Below are 10,425 nucleotides of genomic sequence, written 5' to 3'. Positions count from 1 at the left end.
AAGTAGCTTTTTTTATTTTGGGCGGTTTTATCCACTTAATAAGACAAAATAACATCTATAATAAAAAGTTGGAGACCACTCCCTGGACACTTACTCCTCTCTGCCCACTGTCTGTCCGCAGCATCTTGCCTTGTGAGACCCCAAAAAATAGGGTGATAGTTGTATCTCTCAGGGTGACCGGGTAACAGGCTGACAACAGGGTGCTTCCTGTAACACCAGGTAAGATAGCACATCTGTTATTACGGAGCACAATGCATTTTATAACAAAGGTCTTCACCAATACATACGCTGGTAAATAGGCCGTAATAAAAACCTGGTAAAATATGACAAATTTGATGCGTTTTTGACTATTGGGTGGGTAAAAAAGATGCACATTATTACGCACAACTGGCGTGCACCAAATTTCATCTTTTTTATGGCAGCATTCTCTGGCGTTATGTCAATAATTGATTCCCACACAGTCTTTTTTGCATAACCCTTGTTTTGTTTGACATACCGGTTTGGAAATTCTGCTCTAAGTTTGAGAATTTAGACCAGTTATTTTGGTTCATTGATTAAGCTGCAAGACTTTTTCTTTTAAGCACATTGCTAAGGGACTTGTCTACAACATGGACAATTCTTTTATGAATCAGCAGATGATGTTATTTAATGCCCGAGTTACTCTGAGCAAGGTAAATGGTGATCCCAACCCTTATAGTAAGCATTAATCACCGGAGGTTTTCGAAGATACTTCATTGTTGCATTTACCCTTAAGCGCTGCAAACAAACACTGCAAATACTCTGACACATTTTATATGAATATGTATATGATTATATTTTATTTTTCAATTGAAACCATTTTTTTCTGTTGCCCATTGACCCTTTTCATATTTTTGCAGGTTTCTTGATGTAATTTAATGGTTCATTCTGTCCAAAATGAATGAAGTGGACTTCAGCGATTTTGACAAGTTTCTGTTAGAACTAGGTATGCGCTTTATGTGACACCTTTGCACATCTCAATTTTCTTCTGTTCTAATACCTGTCCTTAGTCTTTCAGAATGAGCAAGAATCTGAGAATAAGAGAACAACCAAGGAACTAATTCAACGTAAGTGTCAATAATTGCGAATAACTAGTACTAGCAACATTCATCTTGGTGCGATTTGCAAACTCACCTATCTATGTACGCCATTAGCTGTATTTGCTCCTTTACTACTACTGCAAAAAAATCAGAAAATGACCCGATTAATAAGAAATATAAATAAATGTCTCGGGAGACTATTGGAAGAATTATTCCTTGACACTATTTATATTTAGTAAAAGTTTGCCCAATCTTCCGGAAAATAATTAGCATTGTTAGGTTGGATTCATATTGACAGTTGGTGTATTCACCACTTAAATACCCACAGCTAAAAGTCTTGCTTGCAAATTTGCCACCAAATGCTACAGAATTAACAAGGATGAAATCCACTGCAATTCTGCAGCATTTCCATATCAAATCCACATGGACTTTCAATTTTGGTCCAGAAAAGTGGGACAAGTGTGATGTGTTTTTCATTCGAGTACATTCTTATTTTTAAAGGCCCCTTCACATTAAGCGACGCTGCAGCGATACCGACAACGATCCGGATCGCTGCAGCGTCGCTGTTTGGTCGCTGGAGAGCTGTCACACAGACCGCTCTCCAGCGACCAACGATGCCGGTAACCAGGGTAAACATCGGGTAACTAAGCGCAGGGCCGCGCTTAGTAACCCGATGTTTACCCTGGTTACCATCCTAAAAGTTAAAAAAACAAACAGTACATACTTACCTACCGCTGTCTGTCCCCGGCGCTCTGCTCTGCACTCCTCCTGTACTGTCTGTGTGAGCACAGCGGCCGGAAAGCAGAGCGGTGACGTCACCGCTCTGCTTTCTGGCTGACCGACGCTCACAGCCAGTGCAGGAGGAGAGCAGAGCTCAGCGCCGGGGACAGACAGCGGTAGGTAAGTATGTACTGTTTGTTTTTTTACTTTTAGGATGGTAACCAGGGTAAACATCGGGTTACTAAGCGCGGCCCTGCGCTTAGATACCCGATGTTTACCCTGGTTACCAGTGAAGACATCGCTGGATCGGTGTCACACACGCCGATCCAGCGATGTCCGCGGGAGATCCAGCGACGAAATAAAGTTCTGGACTTTGTTCAGCGACCAACGATCTCCCAGCAGGGGCCTGATCGTTGGTCGCTGTCACACATTTCATTAACGATATCGTTGCTACGGCACAAAATGCAACGATATCGTTAACAATATCGTTATGTGTGAAGGTACCTTAACACCTAGCATCAGATTTACACGTGACTGAGATCCGATTGCAATGCAATTTTTACATTAGCGTTTACATGGAGCAATTCTCTATGTCCCGTAATTTACACATAGTTTTCCAAGGAAATATTCTTCAAGATTATATATATATATATATTGAAGAATATTTCCTTGGAAAACTATGTGTAAATTACGGTACATAGAGAATTGCTCTATGTAAAAGCTAAAGTTAAAATTGCATATTTATAGAGAGATAGATAGATAGATAGGTAGATAGATAGATAGGTAGATAGATAGGTAGATACAGAAAGATAGCTATAAGTATATGAGTGAGATATATAATGAGTGCTTTGCACGTCTAGTTTACTGTTCATGTATTATCACCAAATAAATTATTTTCTGAAAAAAATGGTGTGGGGTCCCCCAACATTTAATTAACCAGCAGATGGAAAGTGGACAGCTGGAGGCAGATGTTTATCACCTGGGAAGGGGGTAATACCCATGGAGCTTCTCAGGCTATTAATATGAGCTCACAGCTGTATACTTAGTTTTTACTGGTTATTAAAATAGGGGACTCCCCCAAAAAAATTACATAGGGTGCCCCATTTCTAGGGTGGCTGAGAGCTGATGTTTTTAGTCTTGGGGGGGCACTATTCATGGCCCCTTCATAGGCTATTAATATCAGCCTGCAGCTGTCTGGCTAGCCTTTACTGGTTATTATAAGAGTACCCTACATCATTTTTTGGGGGGGTCCCACATTTTAATTACCAGGAAAACCTAAGTATACAGCTGTGAGCTGATATTAATAGCCTGTGAAGCTCCATGGGTATTACCCACTTCCCAGGATATAAACATCTGCCCCCAGCTGTCCACTTTCTCTCTGCTGGTTAATAAAATATCGGGGGAATCCCACATCATTTTTTTCAGAAAATAGTTTATTTATTAAAAAAAATACAAGTACAGTAAGCTTCACAAGCACTGTACTAATTATATGTGTGACTAACATCTTTATATTTATCTATCCTATGTGTATACAGTTTATCTATTCTATCTATTCTATTTTGTCGGGTCACACTGATTTTACTGTACATGGCTCCGGGTTTTCAAGGACATGGGTGGGTAAAAATCAGGCTGCACTCACATAGTCCAAGTGCCATGTGATTTTTTTTTTCTCACACTCATTGACATGCATTGATGAGTCTCATCCGAGATTCAAGGACAATCGCAGCATGCTGCAATTTTTTTCTCAGTCCTATATCAGCTGAGAAAAAAACAAAAATCACAGATGAGCAGAGAATCATAGATTTTTTAATTGGATTGCACTCGCCTGTTTTACTCGCAGATGATTATGAGCTCTCAAAGAGAATCTTTCACCGAGTTTTTGCTACACCTTCAGAGAGCAGCATGAGTTCAGGACAGAGACCCTGATTCCAGCAATGTAGATCTTGCTGGGCTGCTTGCTGCAGTTTTATCTGCTGCAGATCTAGCGGTTCTCCGAATGCTGAGCTCTGTATAACCCCGTCCACACCACTGATTGGCTACTGACTATGTACCCTGTGCATAGACTGAAAGCTGCCAATCATTGGTTGGTGTGGGGTTTACAGACCTCATGAATATGGAGGACTACATGGCAGCCAGTTTTCTAGTCCTCTAGTGATAATCTCCTGCTGATAAAACAGTGATTTTATCAAATTTACAGCAAGCAGCTCAGAAATTCATACATTACTGGGTCTGCAGGGTCTCTTGATAATAGGGGATAATATACTGATCGTTGGGGTCTGACTGCTGGGACCACAACTGATCCTCAGAATGGGGCTCCTTTCAGTAGAATGGTGTTTCAGCAGGCACACCGCCAGATCTTCCTGAGATAACTAAGCACTGCGCTTATCTTAGCAAAAGAATCTGTTCTCAACATTGGTGGGGATCCTAATAGTGAAAACCCCAGCAATCAATACATTTTCCCATATTCTATCGAGAGGGGATAACTTTGTCCCAATGGTCAGAGCCCCGTGATCAGTAAATTACACATTATCCTGTGACTAGTTGAAAACTTACCAGTTAGGTACAAAGTTAAAACCCTTTCATTATCAGTTAAACGCTTCTTAGTGTAGATGCTACATTTCCAAAATTCACCCTTATTACTGTATTTTTTTCTTACAGGATATAGAGCTAAAATTTTACATGAAAAAGAACAAGTTCTAGTCTTGAAAAAGGAAATAAGTTTAAGCGATGAAGTTATTTTGGATTTACAAAGATATGAAAGAAACAGTGACAGCCTTATGATGTAAGTACAGCAAAATATATTTCACTGCATAAAAAGGACTCTAACATACCCTCAGCTCGGTATATGGCTACTGTAGGGATTGTACTCACTTAGGTGCATCAGGAGAAAGACAGGAGGCAAGTTCCTTTCAAAGTCCATATGGGTTTATTTGCTTCATAACCCCGGAAGCACCAACAGAAAGGAAAACCAGCCTTTAGGGCAGGCAAAAACAAAGCATCAGTGTCCATAGCACAGTCCTCTAGCTCCTCCGAGAGCTATGTGGGAGTTCCTGCTCTCCCAAGACACCAACAGCCACTAACAACACACATGGTCAGGTCACATGATCCTGACCTCACACAGGTCCTGGCAGGATCCTGCTCCCTCATTCCTGTGAGCACACAGGCTGGGGTAATGTCCAGCACTCAGGCTAGGTCTGGAGCCACATACACAGAAAGACTTCTCCCTCTCTGCACACAGACCATTGAGGTCTCCACGCCTCCAGCCACAGCCCCTGTGCTAAACAGTCTCCAATACATAATAATAATAATCTTTATTTTTATATAGCGCTAACATATTCCGCAGCGCTTTACAGTTTGCACACATTATCATCACTGTCCCTGATGGGGCTCACAATCTAGAATCCCTATCAGTATGTCTTTGGAATGTGGGAGGAAACCGGAGTGCCCGGAGGAAACCCACGCAAACACGGAGAGAACATACAAACTCTTTGCAGATGTTGTCCTGGGTGGGATTAGAACCCAGGACCCCAGCGCTGCAAGGCTGCAGTGCTAACTACTGCGCCACCGTGCTGTAACCACACCCAAAGAGGAATTATATGGGTAGCCAGAACGGCCCATCTGTCATAGCTACCCGCAACCTGGACCTAGGTGCACTAAACGACATTTTAGTGCTCTTGTGCACTAAAACAAAATACTGAGGGTTGCATCGCAGGGAGCAGCCATCTCTGCGACACATACCTCCCATCGATTATACGGCCATTAGCCTCCTTAAACTACCCATACCACTGGGTTTCCATCATTACGTCTTCACTGGTCGCATCTCTGTGTTGTAGGTTTTGTCCCCCACAATCTGGGTTATCCTCCTTAATGTGCGCTACCTTCACTGAGGTTACATTGCACACACTATTAGAAGGGTTTCTTGATAATAAGCCGTTTACAAAATGCATCCCTTCTGGGACCTGAGCAAGACAGAACAGGTCCTCCAAAGCAAGAAATGTTTTTGGTTACCTGTCTTCATACAAGCCAAGAGATGAGGATCTTAAATAGAGAATTTCCCATAACCCCTTTAATTAGTGATGAGCAAACTGTTTTACACTACCCAGGTTCTGTGTCCAGAACTCCATGAGAGTCTGCTCAGGGCACTGTAAACTCCCATATCCGGCCCTCATGATGTCATGATGTCACAGGGGCTTTATAAATGCAAGAGACACATAGGATGTCGGCATTGGAGTGCCAGCCGAGGTAGTTCGCTCTGCTCTGGTCCAAATGCCATGGAAGACTGAAGTGAACATTGGATCAGTGTAATGAGAATCTTTTTGTTCATCTCTAATTTTAAAACATCAATATTTTTTTTTCCGCATGTTGCAGGAAATAAGAGAAAACCCTTCAAACAATAGAAGAGCATACAAACTGCATCTGCAGATGAATTCTTAGATTGGATATAGACCAAAGAACCCAATTCTGCAAAACAACAGTGCTAATTTAAAATCGTTAAAAATTTAAATTCTGCTTTTTGTCTTATTGTCTCAGATGCACATCAACATCTGCAATGCTTAAACGAGAGGAAGAATGTCTGAAAATCCAGTTGGAAAATGCTTTAAAAATATCTGAAAATGATAAGTATGGAGATTCAATGTATAATCTTATTGTACATTCACATCACATTTATTCGTAGAATATGAATGGCAGGTCAAGGTCCATCTACTGTATGCTTCACATGCCTTTTTTCATACACACGCATGTGACAGAGATCTTGGGATTTTTTTCTCTTGCACATCCATGCGGTCCCACAAATTGCTATATTAAAGGGGTTGTCTAGGACTATGCACATCCTACTTTGTATGGACTTCCTGCTCAGTCTGGAATGAGCAGTCACTGCTGCTGCTAGTACTTGGCTGCAATGATCGCTCATCTGTCACTGTCAGCATGCAACAGAAAGTATAGAACCAGTCACTGTGCTTCCTGCTGGATACTGAAGGACATGTGATAATTGCAACCAATCACATATTGGAAGTACAGAGAAACCCAGGCAACACTGGAATGGGAGCAGAAGGGGGTCGGTATTTTAATACTTTTCAAGATTTTGAAAAGTTTTTTTTTATATTTTGTAAAAACTGGAAACTGGAAAGAAAGGAGTTTTTTGGTCTTTTTTTACATTGAAGTTAATATAGCGGATATAAAGGGAATGTCTTACATTAGCATCTATTATCTATTCTGTTTAAAGGAAATGGACACCTTTGTGGACAATATTTTTTTAAATCTAAATCGCATATAATTGGAGCTAAAAATAATTTCTGCATTTGGATTTCGTTAAAAAATTTGCACCGCTGGCTTTTAAAAGCCCTTTATTTCCTTGCTCGTAGCTGTCTGCAGAAAGAATTCACTCAGAGTCTCACAGTTAGCTCATTTTGTCATGAGAGTATGTCTTTTTTTTAGCTCCTCTTTGCTAATTTATGATCACATTAAAGGGAATCTGTCACCCCAAAACTCGTATATGAGCTAAGGCCACCGGCATCAGAGGCTTATGGAGCGCCCACAAGGGCTAGGGGGCACTCGGTACCGGGCCCTTCGGTTCTCAGGTTGATGTCACGGTGGCTGACCCGGTCCGTGGCCCTTGGGACGTCCATTGTAAAAAGGGAAAGGTCTTTTAAGGTATATGTTCATGACGCCACCTGTGGTATTCGGTCAGGGTGACCGACGCTGCTTTAAGGGGTCCGCTGGGGTGATGTTATGGCAGCTAGATGGTGTACCTTCCCACAGGTGAAGTATGTCCCCAGGGCTTCCCAGTGTGTAGATGGTGGATGGTGAGAGGCGCAGTGAAGAACGAGAACACAAGGTTGCAGTCTCTTTACCTTTAACTGAAGACTTCAGCATCCACAGTCCAGGGCACCAGATCACAGGGCAGGCAGAGTCCGGCCGGTTTGGAGGCAAATCCAGAGTCCCCTTGTCCAGGTAGAAATCAGTAGCCTTCCTCTAGCGCCGTGGTGTTGTAGTACCTTACTGCTAAGCTTCTCATAAGGTCCTCAGAACTGTTGAAGATGTTACAGATGTTATGTCTCTCTCTCTCTCTCTGTCCCCCGGATAGGATAGGACAAACCCGTATGGCCGGTGGCTTGAGGCTTTTTACAGGGACTCTATCATGCCCCGGCCTCTAAGCGGTGCCACCTTGCCTCCTGGGTGTAGGGGTGGACAGGTAACGTGAAATTAGCTGTCCTGCCGGTCAATGGAGCCAGGCATAAAGGTCTGTTGCTCCCTCGGTGTTCCAGCTACCGGGATCTTGCGCATTAGAAGGAGGCAGCCTGTGCAGGGCAGAACTCCTCTGATATCCACTCCTTTGCTACGACTTCTTCACCCTCTCTACAATACAGTTCTCTTTCCGTGTCTCGTTCTAGGAAGCTGCCGCACTTAGGGCAGGCACAGCTCCTTTTTCTTCTGTCTCAGCCTCTGGCAGGATCCCACCCCTGTCAGGGACCAACAAACTGAGCGAAGCTCAGCCAGCAACTGCCTAACTTCCTCCCCAGGCAACCACTTTTACCTAAGTGTGAAGAGTGCCCTAATAAATAGGAGCATAGCTCCCCCTGGTTGCCCGGAGTGCTAAATGTGTTGTATGTTTGTGTTACCTGGATTCGGTTGTCCTTCTTTGCCTCCAAATGCAACATCACTCCCCCCTAGAGGAGAACGATATTACTGCAACGACCAGGACCCTGAGGCACTGCACTTATCTTACAGCATTCTGTAATGCTGTAGATAAGCCCCCGATGTAACCTGAAAGAGAAGAAAAACAAGTTAGATTATACTCCCCCAGGGGCAGTCCGCTGCGGTCCGGTCCGATGGGCATCGCGGTCTAGGTCCGGCTCCTCCTATCTTCATACGATGACATCCTCTTCTTGTCTTTCTGCCGCGGCTCCGGCGCAGGCGTACTTTTGAGGGCAGAGCAAACTACTGCAGTGTGCAGGCGCCGGGCCTCTCTGACCTTTACCGGCGCCTGCGCACTGCAGTACTTTGCTCTGCCCTCAATAGGGCAGATAAAGTACACCTGCGCAGGAGCCGTGGCAAGAAGAGAAGAAGAGGATGTCATCGTATGAAGATAGGAGGCGCTAGACCCGGACCGCAATGCCCATCGGACCCGAATCAAACTAGGACCGCCCCTGGGTGAGTATAATATAACCTGTTTTTCTTACCTTTTAGGTTACACCAGGGCTTTTCTGCAGCATTACAGAATGCTGTAGATAAGCCCCTGTGTTATGATCCGGTGACCTTGGAGCTGCATGAGAACTTTCACTGGAGAAAGTGGCCACTATACTGACCGCAACCCTGAACTTAACACCGCAGCTAGAAGTAGCCGTGGAGTGTACCTAACACACCTAGACACCTCGTCACAGCCTGAGGACTAAATACCCCTAAAGATGGAAATCGGAATACTATCTTGCCTCAAAGAAAATCCCCAAAGGATAGACAGCCCCCCACAAATATTGGTGGTGAGTCGGAGAGGAAAAAACATACACAGGCAGAAAAAACAGGATTTAGCACAGGAGGCCACTCTAGCTAGATAGGACAGAATAGGACAGAGTTCTGTGCGGTCAGTATTAAAACCCTTCAAAAAATCCACAGCAGAATATACAAAAAACTTCCTACATCCAACTAAAGATGTAGGAGCGTATATCTGCAACTCCAGTGAAACCAACCAGACTGAGAAAACACAGACAAAGTCTAATCTGGACAAGAGAAAAACAAACGAACAGTACTGAAAATAAGCACACTGCATGTGTGCCACAGGAAAAGAAACAGACACTTATCTTTGCTGACCTGGCAGATAAGTAGGAGAGGCCAGGCAGAGATCCAACACTTCCAAAGAAACATTGACAACTGGCAAGGGCTAAAGGATTCAGTACACCTAAATATCCCAGTCAGAATTGTAATTATCCGATACACCTGGCCAGGACTGCGAGTCAGAGACAACTGCATTCCCACCAACAACCACTGGAGGGAACCCAAGAGCAGAATTCACAACACCCCTGATGCCGGTGGCCTTAGCTCATATACGATTTTTGGGGTGACAGATCCCCTTCAAAGTTCATAAAATCTATCATTAGGTCTATGGACATAAATCAGCACAGGAGAACTTAAGGAAAAGAGTTAGGTCAGTTTCACATATTCGACTGTCAAGTTCAATGTATGGATCACAATGTAAGGTCCTGGCCGCAAGTCTCGTGACTCAAACACCCCAGCCTAAAGGAAAGGTCACACGGATGTATACAGGGGTGGATTAAGGGTAGCCAGGGCCCCGGGCTGTTCAGACACTGTGGGCCCCCCGGTCATGTGACCGGGTCATGTGACGGGGTCATGTGATGGGGTCATGACGGGGTCATCATATACCTGAACCAGATTATTCCAGATAAATAGTTGCTGTGTGAAACTATAACATGTCAAACATCCATTGATCTAGTCAATTTACCCTTCAGTTCAGTATATAGTATACAGTGTATAGTGTCAGTGTATAGGTAACACTAACTCACCAGTGACATCTCTAGGTGAAGTCCTTCATCTTTCATCCAGCACAGACCGCCATCACTTCATCCAGCCAGGACTCGTCTCTGCAGGAAATAACAGTTATCTCGAGCTCCGCTTGTAGAATACATTACTTAAT

General features: G+C 43.6%; 1 protein-coding gene across 1 annotated transcript in view; it reads left to right on the top strand.

Moving 5' to 3' along the window:
* Window positions 1-882: 882 nt before the first annotated feature.
* The window catches only part of C1H14orf39 (chromosome 1 C14orf39 homolog), a 70,341-nt gene continuing 60,798 nt past the window's right edge, over window positions 883-10,425 (top strand). Inside the window, exons 1-4 of the mRNA XM_069745632.1 lie at window positions 883-964; window positions 1,029-1,085; window positions 4,437-4,560; window positions 6,309-6,398. Of these exons, the coding sequence (XP_069601733.1) occupies window positions 916-964; window positions 1,029-1,085; window positions 4,437-4,560; window positions 6,309-6,398 (320 nt within the window). The 5' untranslated portion in view covers window positions 883-915. The remainder of the gene's footprint in view (window positions 965-1,028; window positions 1,086-4,436; window positions 4,561-6,308; window positions 6,399-10,425) is intronic.

This window comes from Ranitomeya imitator, chromosome 1, assembly GCF_032444005.1.
Source record: "Ranitomeya imitator isolate aRanImi1 chromosome 1, aRanImi1.pri, whole genome shotgun sequence".
Taxonomy (NCBI): Eukaryota; Metazoa; Chordata; class Amphibia; order Anura; family Dendrobatidae; genus Ranitomeya; species Ranitomeya imitator.
Note: the sequence above shows the minus strand (reverse complement) of the source record. Positions and strands in the feature narration are given on the sequence as shown.